Source organism: Ahaetulla prasina, chromosome 6 (genome assembly GCF_028640845.1).
Source record: "Ahaetulla prasina isolate Xishuangbanna chromosome 6, ASM2864084v1, whole genome shotgun sequence".
In the NCBI taxonomy this organism is placed as follows: Eukaryota; Metazoa; Chordata; class Lepidosauria; order Squamata; family Colubridae; genus Ahaetulla; species Ahaetulla prasina.
Genome location: NC_080544.1, coordinates 20,608,061 through 20,628,755, shown reverse-complemented (window position 1 = coordinate 20,628,755; position 20,695 = coordinate 20,608,061). Strand labels below are relative to the sequence as shown.

Sequence of the window (20,695 nt, the reverse complement as noted above, 5' to 3'; positions counted from 1 at the left end):
ATGGCTCTTAACTTGTGAAGACTTTCAAATTGCTTCAACCATCTATATAGTATATAGGGAATTAAATGCTTTAAAACATTTGTGTTTTCATCATGCTTGCTGAAGGATTTCACGATATTTCTCTTTACCTCTTCATTAAAGCAACTTGGGAGAAAATATTGCAACATCTTCTTATCAAGAAATTCATTCTCTTCAAAGGGAGTTTTTTATGTGGGAGATATTTTTTCTGTCAGTCACAATCACATTATTTTTCAAGGGTTTCAATTTGTTAATTTGTATTATTTAATGCAGATTCTGAATACATGGCACTGCAAAGTTTGAAAATTCCTACTTTAGAGATGTTGCTGTAACTCCTGGGGGGTTTTTTAAATCTTTTTTTTTTTAATACAGCACTTTTAATGACATGTTAGTATGTTCTGACAATTAACTGCTTTGATATTTTTCATTTTGAAGGGTTTGAAATGGTGGTTGTCAAATTTAAGTAACACTCCTGCATTCATCACAGGACCAAAATCATTAGATGCCTCAGGTGTATTCTTCACAGACAATTTCATTAATAGAGTCTTATTTCAATAGAAAACTATGCATTTTATTTCCTGGCAACTCCAGACAGCCACATTGAACCTTCGACCAGACAGGTCTTCAGGCTACTGCAGGTGCCTGAAAATTTTGCTGCTTGCAACTGCCCAAGGAATTGCTCTTACAAAGTAGGTAGTTGTCATAAATCTTTGTTGCTACAAACTAATTCACAAAGTACATCAGTGTCTATGATAAATATTTGAAATGCTACAATAAATAACTTACAGCTGTATATACAGTATATTCTCACTCTGCATGCATGCTTGATGTATGTTGGCTTGTAAAACAGCAATTAAGTGAGATAATACAATGAGAAACATTACTCTTTAGATGCAACCATCATTTTGTAAGCTGTATTGTTTTTACAAATTTATGATAGTTAAAATATATGGCTGAACCCAGACAAAAGTTTAATAATATTTCTTAATTTCAGTGGTATGTTTTCAATGTTTGGGTAACTTGATTTAGCTAATGAAAAATTTATTAGCTGTTAAAAACAATCATGCATTTCCACCTTTAATTCATTCTATGCAAATAAGCCCTATGGAACCTCATCAGTGGACTTCGAAGTAATAAATTATATTCCTTGCTGTCTGATTAGGTGGGCATATGTGGTTTCCCTATTGAGCATTGTTGTTTAAGAGCTGATATCTGCTAGCAAATATAGCAGTACATTTTCTAAAGGTACACGGGAAAACACTAAACTACTCAAGCACAGTAATTAGAGATCTTCTACTTAGAAATGCCAAATTTTCATAATTTGAGTCAACTTTTTCTACTATAGCCACAATCTGAATTTTCTGCTGTAGTATCTATCTAAAAGGAATCAAAAAGAATTTAATCCTAAACAGTTTATTAGTAGTGTATGCCCCATAAATGTCAAGTGGTAACAATACCATCCTACATACATTCATTCATAAATCAACCCATTATGTTCAATGGGACTTATTATAAGCATAAACAGATTGGCAAACTAAAAAGCATACAACTAGAAATTATAACTGACAGAGGGATTGAGCAAAACTAGGATGAAGTGTAGATGTTTTCCACATACACAGTGAAGGATTACCCCAGGATTTCCCCCCACACACACACTTTTCAGAATTACTAGAAAGCATGATTAAATTAGGAAAAAACTGTACAGATGAGTTGCTGGATGATTTCACCCTACTTATTTGTAATGACAGCTATTATGTTTAATAAATTTCAGGTTCACAAAAAATATACAGTTCTTAAAATGTAAATCTAAGGCACACAAAATTACCATACCAATTAATGTATATATCCAAGAAGCAGAAAACTGCTGGTAGAAAATGATATAATATTGACTTTTATTATTTACAATTGTTACATAGTCTCTATTTGAACTAATCATAATCTTTGAACTAAGAAAAATGCAGCATATGGGTGTTTTCTTTTTTACAAAGTTTGTTTTAAAAATAGAAAGATTGGGTTGTTTTTCTCTTTATATACTTTTCTTAAAATGTTATGACTCAGGTCATTCCATAAGCTGTTGCATAAAGATTGCTAATGGTATTGTGACTAAGTATGAAGATCTGATCTAAAATTAAGTTTGTAAGCCATGTTTGATGATACTCTGGGTCTCTTTGTAAAATTATAGATCATTAACAGGTTGAACTTTCTCAGCCCTCCCCAAAATCAGGGAAATTGGCTGGATTGCACATTCCTTATTTTAGTTAAACATCTCTAAATCTTAATACTCAGCAACTTAGGAAAATTTCTCTAATATATACAGCATCTGCAAGCTGAAATTTGTCTGTGTGTGTATTCAGCTGTCAAAAGTGGAAATGCACCAGGAAACGTAAAGATATCCAGCACCAGTCTTGCCTGACATACATACATATCATTTAACATGATCAGCGTCACCAATAATGGCATCTATCACCTATTAAATCAGAGATGGAGAAGGGACAGACATCAAGCAGCATTCAAACATGCAGTTTTTGTCTTTGCCTAAAAATGTATTTGTACTGTTAGATAAAAATATGAGTAACTGCCCGTTTGCATGGATGAAGTAGAGAAGGTCTACAGTGGGAGTGTAGATGTTTTGAAGCCTTAGACCAGTGTGAATGTCTAATGTTACACAAATGGGACTATGTGAGTAACTGGAAGAAATTCCACATTCAGAACTTCAGAATCATAGGTGACAAAGAATAAACCAGTTTTCCCCAACCTAGGCCTTTAATATGTTTTTTACTTCCACTCCAACAGACCGCCATTCAGCAAATTCTTTGGAGAAAGCTGGGACAAGCTATATAAATCAATTATTTCTTCGTTTCTGAATTATATTTTCAGATTAAATACAAGGGTAGACATTTAATAATAAAAGCACCATGTCTAGATTTTATTAAAAAAGCAGGTCTAGAAATTTATTTATTACAGCACCACTATAAGATATTATCAAGTATGTTATCACAAATCTTTTATTTCTGGTTATTCTGGTGGCACTTATGTACATCATGGAGGAGGAGAAGGAGGAGAGAGAGAGATGTAAAATCAAGACTTAACCTCATGACTGCCCTGATTAAATTGGATTATTAGTAAACAGCTTCATTCTTTTATATAAACTACAGGGTGTGTTCACTCACGAAGGCTCATAATATGATAGCAACTGGCGAATTCAAATTACCACACCATAGAAAAAGAAAAGCCTGAGATAGTCCAATAATGTTTAAAATTAAGATGCTGTCATTAGGACAAATGGATGCTAGGTGATTTAATTAATTTATTATTTGGAATCAAGGTCTGGTTCCCATCCACACTCAGCCCTACTCAAATTGGGACTGGTCAAACTCACTGGTTTAACTTCAATATTATTATATAATTTAGATCATGGCATGGAATTAATTAAGACTGATAAAATCCCTGGCATTCAGTTGTCTAAAAATATGATCTTGTTACTTAATTTCTTCTTCCCTTTTCTTCATTCCAAATATACCAAATTCTCCTGATTCTAGCTGCCCGAAGTCCTGAGCTGTATTTTAATAGTTCTGCTTCTCATCGGCAGTGACAAAAGTGGTTTTGATCACACAGCTGCTGTTGTATCACGTTTGAGATTTTCAGTATTTAATATTAAAAGCTCTGTGAGCACTGGACCATTTAATGCTGCTTCTGTTGAAACAAAGGATGTGGTCGCTCCAAATAAAAGGTGCTAAGAAACGAGAAGTTGGGAAACCCCAGCCATGGTTATCTCTGTTGCTAGTTGGCAGCTTTCCTCATTCTGCCTCAAGTACTGAACTGGGAACTTCAATCTAGTTACGTTCTGTCTGCAAAATGGAACTCTGCCTTGTACAACTCAATCCCTTTAGTCAAATTCCCATTTAGACTGACTGTACCTTGCTTGGCAGTTGCCTTCCCTGATTCTTGACTGAAACAAAAACTTGAGTTGATCAATCCAGCCATTGCACTAACAATGCAATCCAATAATTATTACATGCGGTTTTCTCCGCCTCTAAACAAGACACACTGACAAACTCCGGCACATGAAGTGCAAGCTGGAACACTGGACAGTGTTCCCAGGTTGGAAAACATTTGCAAACTCTCTTGAGCCTGCAATGCTGCATGGGTTACCATTCAGAAAAGAGTATGCTACGAAGAGGAAATGGCGTGTTGTTACATGGTTATTTTGCCACCAAGAAGTCAAGACACTGTATTCTGGATGGGGTCTCCAACACAGACCGCTGCCCATTACAGACCTTATTTCCTGGCTGGAGATAGCAAATGGGATGGGGAATTATGCATGTTTTGTGGAATTAATCACTTGGATATCTCAGTATGTCTTATTCAGAGGTGAAGGAGAGGAGAAAACTGCATGTAATAATCAGTTGTCCACTTACCGGGCAGAAAGCCCACTGAACACAATGGGATTGAGCTTCAAGTAAACCTGCCTAGACCAGGCCATTCATGGGCAGCTCACCACTGAAGAACATTTTGGATCATAATAAATTCAGATGTATTCCTACACTGCCGATAGAGCAGATCTCTTAAAACCCAACATGTTAACAAGGCATTGCAATTTATGCATTGAAGCCCTAGAAAAATTCTTTCCTAATAGGGTGACTTCAAGATGTATGGAACTATACCCTTGGATGATGCCCGATTGTATTGTCCCATAAAACTTGGAATTACCCCATAACATTTGCTCTTATTGCTCAAATTATAAACTCTTCTTTTTAAAAAGATCCTAGAAATACAAGGATAGATAAATGACTTAATTTATATTTGCAAATAATGAATTTTCTGGACTTTATCACCCTTTTTATTTAGAAACAAAAGCAATGGAAAAAAGAGAAGGGAAGAATCTAAAACCCAAGTATTTTCAATATCTATGAATTGATGTAGCAATATGGAACTTTATATAGTAAGAAAAAATAAATTCCTTGGTAGAGAATGCGCAAACCTTAGACAAATGTGATCCTTATACTATTTCAAGTTAACTTTAAAAATAGAAAGTGCTTTTAAATATATATATTTATATGTATTTACATTTATAACCTCCAATCATTACTAGTGATATTTGTTTGCATGTGAATGCATGTGGATCATACACACATGCACACACAAACTATACATACATGAGAAAAATCTATATACAAATAAATCATCATTGGTTCTTTTTCCTTAAGCTGGGATTCACAGCAAGTGATTGGAAGCTGTAAGAGCAATGGCACCATGAAGAAATAAAATCAGCTTATTTTTAACTGTTCAATATGATTAAGCACCAAGAGCTGTGTATAGCTAATACTGTCTAACTTGATTTTACATAATAAAAGATGAAATCAGTTAAAATCTTTATGAAAAGCCCATTTATAATAAACAGACGTTTCAAAGCACCAAAGTATAAATTCCAAAAAGGTAATAAACCAAGTAATTCAATCAGTTAATAACCTAGCCAAATTTTCTTAAAAGATGTGTGTGCGCGGGCGTGCATGCATGTGAATTACACATGCACATATATATACACACACACTTGAGAATCACCAGATGTTAAAATATATAAAGTCACAGTTTAAAAACAAAATAATTTTTACCTCAGCCTTCAAAATGGTTGAGATGAACAAAGAGTAAACCATATGAGACTTTGTTCTTTAACAGCACCTTTAGGATTGTGTAACACTGCTCCAAGGCAAAAGTTATGTCGTTGCTATAAGAGCTTATGCCCAATGGTTGTAGGGCCCTGCAACTCGTGTCAGGGCATAAGTAGACACCGTTAGAATATTATCATGAGTTACTGTTAATGCTCTGCGAGATGGAATTTGGTTGAATTCATTTTCTTTGTAGAAAATTTCTTGGGTTGCATTGGTCTGATTTGCATTCTTGTCAGTGGCTGGCAGGCCGTTGGTTTCAGTTCCCGATTTTCTAGCTTCTTTCTCTTTTGCTCTCTCTGCCATTTTGGCCTCCCACAGGGCTATCCCATGTTTTGGCTCATTTAAGTTTTTGTGTTGGTAAAAGACTAAAGAGATCCGGGTGGGATGATTCCGGTTGGGCTTTTTAAGAGGCGTGGTGGCATGAAGTTCGCGCCGTGCACATTCAATTAAGATGGAACCATGGGATGGTGCTACAGCTACCCCACCAATGTCGTTGTCTAAAAAGTTATGCTCGCTGTCAGACCACATTTCTTCTGCTTTTTCTTCAGAATCTGCGTGTTTTAAGAGCTGGCCACTGGACCCGTTTTCTACACAACTTGGGCTTTGCCGTAATCCACTCTTTTGCATTGGGTGCTCTTGGGAGGAACCATCGCTAGAGACATCTTCTGGGTCGCCCAGTTGCAACACTGACTCACAAGACCTAGCTACCTGGGACACACAAGAGGACTTTAAGTTAACTTCACAATTTTGCTTGTTAGCTAGTTTGTGTTCAGCGGTCAGGGGCAGATTCTCTCTGTTGACTGCTGACCCAGACATAGTCAGGTCTCGAAGAAGCAGAGGCTCACCGTTTCTCTTCTCATCCATCACAATTCCAGTATAATCACGAGCGGACATGTCAAAGTTATTATTACCTTGGGATGTCACGTGAGGTTTATTACTACTGCATTGTAAATACCCGTAGGGAGTAGAAACATCTTCTTGGCTATTAGTTACTGGCATTAGACCACCACTTAATGGAGAGCAAGAGGATAAACTATCCAGTTTTAAAGGAGAGGATGGAGCGTGTTGCTTCAATGGAGAGCAATCGGTAGTAATGCCTAAATTAGGTTTTATGCTAGGAAAGTATTCATCTGTCTCCATTTTTGTCTCAGGTTGCACTATATTCATTTTGGCCCCTAAGGAGAAAAAAAAAAAGCTGGTTTCAAATATAAAGTTCTGTTTTTCCCCCTCCACAGATGTTTGATAAATACATACATGTTTCACCCTTCCATTTTAATTCCTCCTCAATGCAGACACGTTGCAGTTTGACGACACATTTGTCATCATATGTTCAAGTATATTTTTATCCAAGTTAGAAATTCTTTGCGTGAAAATGAAGATGCTTAAAGCTTCAATAACAACAGCTTGGACACTGTACAGAGGTATCAGCTGTAGGGCTTTGCCTGCCATTGCGTATTTAAACCAAATGGTGCTTTTATACTAGGTATAATACAGATAGTCCTCAACTAGGTACAGGTAATCCTCGATTTGTAACACTTCAGTTAGTGACTTTTCAAAGTTATAACAGCACCCTTACACTCTATAATGCAGGGGTCTCCAACCTTGGCAACTTTAAGACTTGTGGACTTCAACTCCCAGAATTCCTCAGCCAACTTTGCTGGCTGAGGAACTCTGGGAGTTGAAGTCCACAAGTCTTAAAATTGCCAAGGTTGGCGACCCCTGCTTTAATGACACTGAACAACTGTAGTGATTTGCTTCATAACTGTGGCAAAAAAGATCATAAAATGGGACAAAACGGACTTAACAAGTGCCTTTTTAAGCAAAAGAAATTTTTGGGATCAATTGTGGTCATACGTCCAGGACTACCTGTATATCTGTTTACGTTGTTCCATTTTTGATACTTTGCATTTTAGACACACAAATGCGTATTTCTATAACAGGGGTGTCAAATTCAAGGGTGCTTAGATTTGGCCCACAGGGCCGCCCTAGAAACAGCGAAGGAACGGCCCATGATGCCTCTGCCAGCGAAAAGGGAGCTTGCGGCCCTCCGTTTTCACTGGCAGAGGGTTGCAGGAGGCCATCGCAGCCGAAAATGGAGTCCACGAGCCCATTTTTGCTGGCAGAGCACTTGGTCCACCGCAGGCACCCCCAACGTGAGTGACATCGAGCTGGCCACACCCACCCCGGCCACGCCCACCCAAGGTCAAACACAACCCTGATGCCATCCTCAATGAAATCGAGTTTGACACCCCTGTTCTATAACATGCCCGTTATCTATCAACTATCAGCTATTATTTGAATTATTTGTTGTACCTACCTGAACTTTGTGATGCTTTCTTGGTATTTTCTGGCAGTCCATTTTTTCCCCTTACAGCCGCAGAATGCTTTTTTTCAGCTAAGCTTTGCTTTTTTGCATCTGGTTTTTTCTTGGTTGCCCTACGTGGCTCGGCTAACATCCTCACTTCTCGGGGAAAAGCCGTTAGCACCTGGATTGCCCCGGTTTTAATCTTGGCTTCCAGCCCCTCTTCTGTGCCAAATTCATCTGTTTGCGATATTTTGTAAAGAGGCAACACATGAAGTTGCTCATCATTTGGTATCACACCTACTGTACGGTTGTCTTCTTTTGTTAAAGTACAAACCTAGTCAGAAAGGGGAAAAAGCAACTATTAATACACACACACACACACATATACACACACAGAGAAATACACAAACACAACTTCAGTGAAAACTATATTAAGTGAATGTTTAAGCTAAAAGGTTGCAAAGTCAATCTGTTTCACCTTTCTTATCATGGTTTTAGGTATGTTACACATAAAACACAACTAAACTAACACAGAGAAGGTCCTCATCTTACAGTCATTCGTTTAGTGACCAAAGTTGCAACAGCACTGAAAAAAGTGACTTGTGACCATTTTTCAAACTTATGACTGCTGCAGTATCCCATTGGTCAAGTGATCAAAATTTGGACGCTTGGCAACTGGCATGGATTTATGATGGCCGTTGCAGTCTCCTGGGGTTATTTTGCAATCTGAGAAGCAAAGTCAATGGGGGAGTCAGATTCACTTAACAACCGTGTTACTAACTTAACAACCGCAGTGATTCACTTAACAAGTGTGGCAAGGAAAGTTGTAAAATGGGGCAAAACAAAAACTGCCTTGATTAGCAACAGAAATTTTGGCCTCAATTGTGGTTGTGAGTTGAGAACTATTTATATATCGTTTGTTTCTTACACACGAACTATAATTTATGCAGCATGATATTAAGAGTACAATCCAATAAAGATCTCATGAAAATAAATATTTGCTAACTTCAGCAGAACATTTCTTCAACCTAAATTGAAGAAATGAGAAACAGAGTTCTGTTTCTTTAGAAAACAATACAGAGAGAGATTGGTTTGATCATAAAGAAGGAATATGCCTCAGCAGGATCACCAAAAGCCAGTCATCCTTTAGAATAGAATAGAATAGAATAGAATAGAATAGAATAGAATAGAATAGAATAGAATAGAATAGAATAGAATAGAATAGAATAGAATAGAATAGAATTTTATTGGCCAAGTGTGATTGGACACACAAGGAATTTGTCTTGGTGCATATGCTCTCGGTGTACATAAAAGAAAAGATACGTTCATCAAGGTACAACATTTACAACACAATTGATGATCAATATATCAATATAAACCATAAGGATTGCCAGCAACAAGCTATAGTCATACAGTCATAGTGGAAAGAGATTGGTGATGGGAACTATGAAACGATTAATAGTAGTGCAGATTCAGTAAATAGTCTGACAGTGTTGAGGGAATTATTTGTTTAGCAGAGTGATGGCCTTCGGGAAAAAACTGTTCTTGTGTCTAGTTGTTCTGGTGTGCAGTGCTCTATAGCGTCGTTTTGAGGGTAGGAGTTGAAACAGTTTATGTCCAGGATGCGAGGGATCTGCAAATATTTTCACGGCCTGGCATATTTACCTGGCACTCTTCAGATGCTGGACTACAATTCCCCAAATCCTGTGTGGGTGACAGTCCTGGTACACTATCTAATACAATTGAAGAGCCGGAGAAGGTTGCATTGTCTTGAACTAGCCCCATGATAGTGAATCCGTGGCACGTATGCCGAGGCGGCATGCAGAGCCATCTCTCCGATCATGCCAGCCATCTCCCATTGCTCTTCCAGCTGGTCTTCAGGTGCGTACGAGTGCCGGAAACTAGAAGACCAGCCCCTGGCACGTACGTGTGCACCAGGAAGGTGAGCTTCTGGTTTCTGGCAAACATACGCATGCCGACCAGCTGGTCTTTGCACACGCATGTGTGCCAGAAACCGGGACCTGTTCTTCCTGTTTCTGCCACTCCCATGCGTGCACGCTACGGAGCTTCTCTTCCAGTTTTTGGTGCTCCTTCACCAACACTGAAGTAGCCTATACTGTGAAAGAGAAATTCCTCACCTTCAGAAGCTCAGATAACGAAGGCCATTTAATACAAGATTTCCTGCTGAATGGTGTGACTAAAAACACACATTTGTGAGAAAAATGGCCAGAGTTAACTGGTCCAAGAGGCCTTGTCTTGACTGGGCTCCCTTATGCCATTGAACTCAAAAGCAAATAATTGTGATGGCAATTCTAAAAAGGCAAAGGATTACAGTTCCCCTTCTTAAAACTAAAGAATAATGCATGTTCTGCCCCATAAACGGCAATTAAGAAGGCACTGGTGCTGCCTGGAGTAGTGTAATTGTTGTGGCCTGCCAGCAGACAGCGGAGCTGGCGGCAGACTTGGACAGTGAGGAGGTTGGGGAGGAACATGGGCCAGTCCTGAAGTCTGGGGAAGGCTCTGATGAGTGCTCTGCGTCCGAGGCAGAGATGGGGCCAGGGCCGTCCGACAGTTATCAGCTACCTTCAGGGTCGGAGATAATTGGGGCAGAAGAACAGCTACAGCCTGTTCCCGATGTGCGCATGCACAGAGCCGTCAGGAGAAGGGAACAATTAAGGAACAGGGGTTGACTCGGGAGTAAAGGCACAAGGGGATCCTGAATGGCTCCTCCCATAGAGAATAAATAGGAGCAAAAGGGGAGTGGTGTTTGCAGTAGAAAATTAGTTCATTTATTAGTGTGAAGATTTGCTTAACTGGATTCGTGCCTCACAGAGACTCCTTGCCAAGTATTTCCTTGTACAGTGTTGTGCCTGGAAGCTCTTGGCCTGGCAACTATCCAAGGACTGGTAAGGTCTGTGTTTGCAATTCACCCTTGAAAGACTGTTTGCCGGGACTTTGCTGGATGTGAATGCTAGGAATTCACATTAGCCAAATAAAAAGGTTTTTTTTGGGGGGGACAAAGAGTCTGTTTCGTGATTTGGTGAAGCCTAGGTCAGAATAGTAATCCTTAAAAGAGGAAGTGATTCTAAGGGGAAAATGCAAAGGGGGCTAAGGGGAGGGGTGAGGAAGTAGGCAAGACATCTGGGACTTGATCCCAGGCCAAATCTGTCATTTACTATAATGGTAGACAAAAGGCTGGATGTGCCATTTCTTCCTCCCCAATATTCCTCCATTCTTCAAATCACAAGCCTGCAAGGACAACCGAGATCAGCGCTGCTAAGTAGCTTATCTGACGAAGAGCAGCTCAGTCCAGGCTGCCCAAAAGCTCAGGAAAAGGACAAGAGATTCAAACATTCAAAGAGATTTCTTTTTAATGCACTCACTTATAACAGAGGGCTGGAGGTTCCTACCACAGTCCTCAAGACTCTGTAGCCTGCCCTTAATTCCTGCATTAACATTTTTCACTGAAGGCCATTTGACTCTTGCTTCTATGACTGTGGCCTGCATTTCAGGTCTTGACCACAATGGGAGGAGAGGATCTAAGGAATAGATTGATCTAACCCTCCAGTCAGAGAAGGTAGGCAACATTCCTGCAGCTCAGGGCTTGGAGCTGAATGCCAAGGCTCACTGCTAAAACCTTGAGGAATTTCCTGCATACTTGACTTGGCACAGCTTGACTAAGCTCAAAGCTGTATCCAACCTAAGGACCTAAGAACTCATACAATAAGTTAAGTAAGAAGGTTTATTGCCTGCTAAGAGGCAGCCGTAAAATAATTGATTGCCTTCTGTCAACACGAAAGTGAAATTCCTTTTTTTATTCCCACTAAATTCTGATCCAGGTACTGCTTCTTTCTCCCATCCTCCCATCCATTCCCCTTATTTAAATGACATTTCTGCCCTGCACTTTTTGCCTTGACATCTCTGCCCTGATAAATTATTTCCAACAACTTAAGGCCTTGCAACGAAAGATTTAAAAGTGATTTTTATATGCGACTGCAAAAACTAACTCTCAAGAAATATTTAACCTCTGGCAACAATTGGAGAAAATGATATTTGAAATGATGGGGAAAGTAATAACATTGAGAGTGGAAACTATATTATTGTTGGTAATTAAGGAAATAGAATTAACAAAATATGAAAAAGAATTGATTAGAATTATGATTATAATAGGTAGAATTATAATAGCTAGATATTGGAAACTAGATGTGATTTTTAGAATAGAAGAGTGGAATTCTGAAATGTGGAAATTAGCTTTAAATGATAAAATGACATGTGATATTAAAATTAGAAGTGGTGTGTATAAAGAAGATATTTTCTGGAAGACTTGGAAACCATTTGTGGACTTTGCGCTTGGAACATTGGACGCTTCAGTACCTGTACCTCGAGAACGTGGATTTTGGCAATCATGAGGATATATCCGAAGACCCAAATCTTCCTTTTATGTATAGCACAAGGGTGTAATAATGTATTTTTTGTTTGTTTGTTTGTTGTAAAAAAAGTAATAAAAAAAATTTAAAAAAAAAAAAGAAAAGAAATATTTAACCTCAGTAACCAAGAAAGTCATAATTTATTGTACATCCATTGTGCTTTATATCATTTATGGCAGGGGGTCATTGGCTAAGGGATTCCACAAGTCTTAAAATGAGTTTGGGGACCCAAACTGAAAAAGAAAGGAAATCAAGTAAAAAGAGGGCCTGCAACTGATGACACAGCTACACGGCAAAGAGGAAACCACATCCCCAAATTTTACTTACCACAGTACTTCCATTGTGCATGTTGTGAGTGTCCTTGTGTGCATGGGCACAGAAATCAATGCAAGCTGTCACACCAGAGAAAGGCCGTCCTTTCTTGCTCCCAAGACGACAGTCAGGACCTAGATGCTCATTCTCCACCTTAGGAAAAAAAGGCAACGGGGTCTTATTTCAGGAACAGAGTAAAACATGTTGTCAACTTCATTACAATCCATGAATTTATACATAATATTACACTACGTTTGAAGCTGATACAACATTTGCAGAGGGACACAAAAGGAGGGGCATTACAAGCCATGTGGGCAAGGCTGTCCTGGCAAGGGAGGTGTTGTGTCTTGCCCGCCCTCAGAGCAGCCGGGGCCTTCTTACCTGCTCCCGAACACTGAGGAATGTATGCCTCCCGGTCCCAGTCCTGGCTCCATGCCCACACAAACTGCAGAAGAAGGAGCATCTCCCGGCCCCAGCCCTGACTCCATGCCCAGGCAAACGGAGCAGCTAGACCCCTCCCCCTCCTCCACAGCAGGTGAGCCTGAGGAGGGTTTATTACCAACAGCTGATTGGTGTGACCCTCGCATCAGAAGATTGGATAGGCGGAGGCAACAGAGGGAAGGGAGGGGCAGGCCTTAATGAGTGCTGAGTCATGGAGCCACACCCCATGGCCTATATAAAGGATCTGCTTTCTGGCAGTCTCTGAGTCAGGCAAACGTCGAACTTATCTTGCTGAAGTCACTTACTGGTCTCCTGCCTGCTCTGAGGACTTTGCTAGGACTTTGGGCAGAGCTGCAGAGGCAAGCCTGATTCGGATTTCCCTGACCCGGCCGTCAGCGGAGGAGTGGGACACGACAGGAGGTTTTGGGCTGCTTTTTGTGTTTTAGCTATGATTACTTTGGGATATTTCGTTTTGGAATGATCTGTTTTCCACCTCAATAGGTACTGTTGGTTTTCAACAAACATGGAAAGATATGAGAGGGCTTATAAGAGCAGCAGAAAAGAAATATTAGAGGGCTTATAAGAGCAAAAAAAGAAACAAAGAATTGGGACCATAACTTGTCCATTCCTGCAAAAAGCCACAAATCATTGTTTATAAACCATAAAAGGAGAATTTACACATTGTACTAGCTTAAAATCCAAGAAACAGTACTGGGGGTTAGTGCGATCTGTGGACTCAGCTAGTAAGTAAATTTATTTATTTATTTATTTTATTTATTTCGATTTTTATACTGCCCTTCTCCCGGAGGACTCAGGGCGGTGTACAGCCAAGTAAAAATTCAATATATAAACATTAAAAAAAAAAAAAGTTAAAAAGAAATATTATAATGTGGCCGAAATTTTAAAACCATTTAAAATCTTAAAACATAAATACTCCAATAAAATTTCAATCCAGTCCCGCTTGAATAAATAGGTGCGTTTTCAGCTCACGCCGAAAGGTCCGAAGATCAGGCAATTGACGTAAACCGGGGGGAAGTTCATTCCAGAGCGTAGGAGCTCCAACAGAGAAGGCCCTTCCCCTGGGGGCCGCCAGCCGACATTGCTTGGCCTCTTGGGGACATGTCACTGATCTATCACATTAAAAGGATGTGATGACATGAAATATTCATTAACCTACCTGGTTGTGGAAAGCATCAGGGGCAAGTTTTTGATATAATGGAGCCACATCAGTAGCTAAAGTCTGCAAATTGTTTTCCAGATTTTCTTCCTGGAAATAGAGAAAGCAATTACCCCATACTTGTATTGTTTATGAATAAAGCAATTAATAAAAGCAACATTAATTGCAGCTTATATTTGATACTTAAGTTTCCTACTGTAATAGTAAAACTATCCATATATTTAAAAGTTGGTCAGACAAAGGGGAAAATATTTATTTCTCCTTTGCAAGGAAACCATTTCTTAGCCAAACAGCTATTAACAATGTTAGAAAGCCTATCAGGCTGGCAATGAAAAAGAAACTTTTCTTCCTTTATATACTGAACACAGGTAGTTCTTGGCTTATGACAACAATTGGGACTGGATTTTCCATTGCTAAGTGACGTGGTCATAAAGCATGACGTCATTTAGCAACGATTATCCCTGAAGTCCCAATCACCATTGTAAACTGAATCCCATGACAGTTCGGTGAGACACCTTTCTACTGGGATCCTACAACCACAATTGATGAAGAAGCTGGCGGGAAGTTGCAAATCCCGGGCCAGCCAGCATTTGAGTGATGACTTCTGCTGGGTGGGGGAAGAGGGGTGCAGGGCAGGCTTGGTGACGTTTGGGGAGAGTGTGTGATGGTATGAGAGGGTATGTGAAAGGCAGGCAGAGCAGGAAGGGTGCAAGGAGGCACAGCATGGATCTGGGAATGTGCTTGAGGCTGTGGCATGGATCAGGAGAATGTGTAAGGGTGCAAGTGCACGGGTGTGACATGTGGGGTAGGAAGGTGCAGAATGGATTGGGGAGAATGGATGAGGTTGTGAGGGGGTGTGCTAGAGGTGCAATGTGGCTTGGGGAGGCTGTTTAAGTGTGAATGACAAGTGGGGGAAGAAGTACAAGGGGTATCTGAAAGCCACAGTATGGCTCGGGGCAAATACATGAAGGCCAAGGATGGCGCACAAGAATTAGGAATGCGTTAGACAGACTATGCAGGGATGTGACGCAATTTTCTGATAATGAGAGCAATCAACCAATGGAACAGAAGTTGCCTTCAGAAGTTGTGAGAGCTTCACCACTGGAAGCTTTCAAGAAAAGACTGGACTGCCATCTGTCAGAAATGATATCGGGTTTCCTGCTTGGGCGGTGGGGTTGGACTAGATGAAGGTCCCTTCCAACTCTTTTAAATTCATGAAGGACCTGAGTATGTATGTGTGTGAGAGGCATAGTAAGGCTTGGGGAGTGTGTGTAGGTACGATGTGAATTCTGTGTATAGGCAGGGGACAGTATATGTGGGGCTACCGCACAGGGGTATGAGGCATGGTGAAGGTTAAGGTGATGGCTTGAGGGTGCATATGAGTGTAGCGTGGGTCAGGGAAGGTATTCAGGGTTGTGGTGTGACTCAAGGGTGTTCAAGAATGGCTGTGAGGTTTGGATAGGGGGCAGAAGGGTTAAAGGGTTAAAGACTGGCTTAAAATTTTATTGGGTTAAAATTTTATTGGGTTATTTATATTTTAATATTTTAATTTGTTTTAAATTTGGCCATTTTATAATATGCTGTTTTAATTTCTTTTAATATTGATATTGTGATTTTTTACTTGGCTGTACACCGCCCTGAGTCCTTCGGGAGAAGGGCGGTATAGAAATTGAATAAAATAAAATAAATAAAATAAAATAAGGTCAGGGAGGACATGGAGTGGCAGCACAGAAAGGCTGCAGGAGGCTGTGCAGATGAGGGAGATTTACCTCAGCGATGTGTGTGTGATCACAGGGTGCTGCAGGTGGTCAGAAATGCTCTGAGGATCAGTCACAATTATCATTTGTCCAGCACCATCATAACTTTGAATGGTCATTGAATGAATGGGCACTGAATGAATGGGCACAGGTGAAGGACTATCTGTATCAAATTTTAAAATGTATTACACAACTGACAATACAGCTATTAAACTAACTCTCTTTTGTTCATTTTCATATTGTGGTTAAAAATAATTATAACTACTCTGTCCTAAGATGATTATTTTATTATCCTCAGAGGAGTGGAGACATAAGATTGAAGATAAGCAACAGTTTCTTTAAAAATACCCTTTGAGTCTAAAAAATGGGGATTCCGTAGGTCAAACAGCAAGCTCTTTCAAGAAAGAGGCATAAAGGGGGAAAAAACAACACAAAACAAACAATAATTCATGGCAATATAGCCAGCTGGGAAATTCTGGGAGTTGAAATTCACAGGTCTTAAAATTGCCAAGGTTGGACACCTCTGCAATAAATGCTTTAAATGTACTACTAAGTTAGGCTTCTGGTTAACAACAGAACAATATATTTTGTTGTTGTTGTTGTTGTTGTTAGTTGCAAAGTCATGTCCGACCCATCGCGACCCCATGGACAACATTCCTCCAGGCCTTCCTGTCCTCTACCATCCTCTGGAGTCCATTTAAACTCATGCCTACTGCTTCAGTGATTTAGTTCAGTGCTTCAGTGACTTAGTTACTGCTTCAGTGACTTAGTTAGTTAGGCTTCTGATTAACAACAGAACAACATATAGGTGGCCCATTTTATACTTGTTAAAGCCAATATATCAGTTTAGCAGACCAATACAGAAGCCTTAGAAAGTATGAGATTCAGACAATGCATACAGGTGCCCAGGTAGCTAGCATGGCTAATCTCACTAAGTAGAAATGGACCTGGCTAGCATCTGGAGGGGAAAATATCAGGAAATCTTACCAGGACTGTAAGATTGATTGGGAAATTGAAAACACATATTAAAAGAAGGATAAACTGTTCCTCTACTACTCCCAAAAGAACTCTTGAAATGCACCCTTAAGTTCAACCGTGGAAGTGAATGACTCAACAAGACTTTTACATCATAAATATTTAGGTTTGGAAAATATCCCATTATTTAAAAACAGAGTAATATCCATTAATACTGCAGTAAGTAGCATTCCTCCAACACTCATTCAGACAACAAACAGCTACTATATTAAAAAAAATAATCATGAGGTAATTTTAAAAAATGGCAGAACAATGTCACAGGTGGATTTATTCCTTAACCTATGCACAATGTTCAAAGGAGTCCTATTTCTCAAGCTGATATAACTCACTATCGGTTTTGGCTGTAACCCTTGAACAATAGATGGTTGTTAGATGGGTTAGATGGTTACACTTTTATTATAAAAAAACAAATGAACAAAAACCTGAGAGCTTAGTTTGTCTCATCCAGATGCTGTGCTGTGAATAATCGTAAATGTGGGTTGTTGAATCGTACCACCCATAATCTGCAGTTTATAGACTCGTTTGATTCATTCATTCCATGAAATATCTCACCATAATCCTACAAAATGCTTTGAACCTGGCAGGCTATAAGCAAGTCAGAGTCAAGGTTGACTCACTTGTTATGTTAGAAAAGGAGAACAAGTCATAATTAAGCAGAACAGAAATGAAAGAGCAGCTTGAAATTCTTCTTCGTGTACAGAAGGAAGGGCAAAGGCAAGGGGGCAACTAATTCTTGTATCTCATTCTTCAGCACTATTGAGCAGAATAAGTAAATCATAATAGCACAAATCCATAGAAGTATGTTACCTGTCCAAAAATTCTTCTGGATTACTTTCTAGACAACATATTTTTCTAGTTTTATCTCTATACTACAAGCTATTCTTACCTAAAGAGCATAATTTTATACTTCTTTACATTTAACCTCATCTCACTCCGTCCAGTGGTTCAAATGATCCATATCTGTCTTTACTTTCAATCTATCTTCTTCTGCATTTGCATTCTATACCTCCTAGCTTTATGTCATCTGTAAAATGGATCAATATTTAATATTTAGCTAAAATAGAAGGTTCTAACAAAAACAATGACAAAAAGCACTTTCATTTGTTTGCTCTATGAACTTTTTAACCATCCGAAATAATCGTACAATCAAGTGCCTGCTTCAGGAGTATGTAACATGCTTAGCAGTTAGCAAACTTGTGTACATGATGAGAACTGACACTTGTGAAATGTTCCATATTTTTAAAATCTGGGAACATTTTATAAAATGGATTGCATGTATACATTAGTCACTGTGAACATGCGCATTCAATACACATTTCAAAAAATGGGAAAATGTGAAAATAAATGCAGTCTTAATAGGAAAATAAAAGCATATTTTAAATCAGGGATGTAAAACTCAAGGCCCGGGGCCGGATCCGGCCCGCAGGGTGCTTAGATCTAGCCCACGGGGCTCACTGGAAACAGCGAAGGACCACCGCGGTGCCTCTGCCAGAGAAAACGGAGCTTGGGAGAGCTGCGGATAGAGGGTTGCAGGAAACAATCGCAACCTAAAACGGAGTTTGGGAGGGCTGCAGGTGACCCTCCCGAGCTTTGTTTTCGCTGGCAGAAGGTTGCAGGAGGCTGTCACAGCCGAAAACAGAGCTTGGGAGTTCATTTTCTCTGGCAGAGCAATCGGGCTACCATAGGTGCCCCCGATACAAGTGACATCGAGCTGGCCACACCTAACCTGGCCATGCCCAGTCCGGCCCGAGGTCAAACACAAACCTGATGCGGCCCTCAATGAAATTGATTTTGACACCCCTGCTCTAAATTGATCCAGCTTACTGTACCTGCTCATCAGGGGGGGGGGGTTCTACTTACCTTTACTACCGGTTTGCATTATTCCTGCATGCTCTTCTGCACATGCGTAGATCGCTTTTGATGATGTTTGGGTCAGTGGGCGGAGTCTCCCACCGGTTTTACTACCGGTTCTATAGAACCGGTCCAAACCAGGGGCAACCCACCACTGCTATTCATATTTGTCAGTTTTTTGACAGATAGGAAGCAACAGGTGAGGGCTAAGGAAAATTACATGTAGTACCCAGGCACTGAGCACAGGCACGCCCCTGCAGGCTGAGAGCTCTTTTCCTTGCTCTTTTCTCTCTGTACCAATGACTGCACCTCAAGGGGACTCTCTGTTAAGTTCTGAACTTTGCAGATGACACAAGTCACTGGCTTCATTTGAGCTGGTCATGAGTCTGCAGTCTGCATACAGACGAGAAGTTGAATAACTGGCCCTGTGGTGCCGCTGTAACAATCTGGAGCTGAATATGCTTAAGGCTATAGAGATGAGAGTGGATTTTAGGAGGAGCCCTTCTATTCTACCACCTCTTACCATGTTCAACGGCACCTTATCAGCAGTAGAGTTCTTCAAATTTTGGAGTCCTATAATCTCCTAGAACTTGAAATGGACCCTTAACATTAGAACCATCCTTAAAAGGCACAAGAAGGAATAGTCTCAGGAACTCAGGAAGTTCTGGAGCCGTTGATATAGTTTTAAAGAGGAATTGTTGAGCCTGTCATTTCTAGAACTGTCTGCTTTGGTGCAGCAACTAAACAGACAAGTACAGATTACAATGGATAATTAAGATTGCAGAAAGAACAATTGCAACCGCCCAGCCTTCTATAAAAGCCCTTTATATTGTGTGGGTGAGGAGGAGGGCTGAGAAGGTATCTGCAGATCCCTCCCATCCTGGACATAAACTATTTAAACTTCTCTCATCAGTCTGCAGGCCAAAACAACTAAACACAGGGAGATTTTTTTCCGTTGGGCCACCATTCTGCTGAACAACTAATTCTCACACTGCTGCCTAATGTCAGTATGTATTTACCCAACTAGTATGGCTGCAGCATTATTATTATTATTTATACTTCTTATTATCCTTCATACTTCCCCCTTTTATTGGTATTCTTACTGGTAATTTTATTATTATGATTCTCATTCATCTGTTGCTTTGCATGGAGGCTGAGAGCTTCTTCACTGGAGACAAATTCCTTGTGCGTCTTATCACACTTGGCCAAATAAAGTATTCAATTCAATGCATACAAATTGGTAAATTATGGCGGAGGGCTATGAGTTATCAGAGGAATGAAAGCATGGCATTTTGGAGGTGACAGGAAGTGAGATTTTATGAGCTCATTTATATGTAAGACAAGAGAGGGATCTCTTGAGAGAGGGATCTCAGACAAGAGAGGGATCTCTTGTGAGAGGGATCTTGGAGTCCTAGTGGATAACCATCTAGATATGAGCCAGCAGTGTGCAGCAGCTGTTAAAAAAGCCAACACAGTTCTGGGCTGCATAAACAGAGGGATAGAATCAAGATCACGTGAAGTGCTAGTACCACTTTATAATGCCTTGGTAAGGCCACACTTGGAATATTGCATCCAGTTTTGGTCGCCACGATGTAAAAAAGATGTTGAGACTCTAGAAAGAGTGCAGAGAAGAGCAACAAAGATGATTAGGGGACTGGAGGATAAAACATATGAGGAGCGGTTGCAGGAACTGGGTATGTCTA

The 20,695-nt window shown here is 40.0% G+C and overlaps 1 protein-coding gene across 2 annotated transcripts in view; it reads right to left on the bottom strand.

The window, feature by feature from the left end:
- Nucleotides 1-575: 575 nt before the first annotated feature.
- The window catches only part of TET1 (tet methylcytosine dioxygenase 1), a 110,491-nt gene continuing 90,371 nt past the window's right edge, over nt 576-20,695 (bottom strand). For both annotated transcript variants that reach the window (XM_058187740.1, XM_058187741.1), the window contains 4 exons: nt 14,350-14,439; nt 12,747-12,884; nt 8,005-8,326; nt 576-6,862 (listed from right to left, as the gene is read on the bottom strand). In XM_058187740.1, coding sequence (XP_058043723.1) covers nt 5,754-6,862; nt 8,005-8,326; nt 12,747-12,884; nt 14,350-14,439 — 1,659 coding nt within the window. In that variant the 3' untranslated portion in view covers nt 576-5,753. The remainder of the gene's footprint in view (nt 6,863-8,004; nt 8,327-12,746; nt 12,885-14,349; nt 14,440-20,695) is intronic.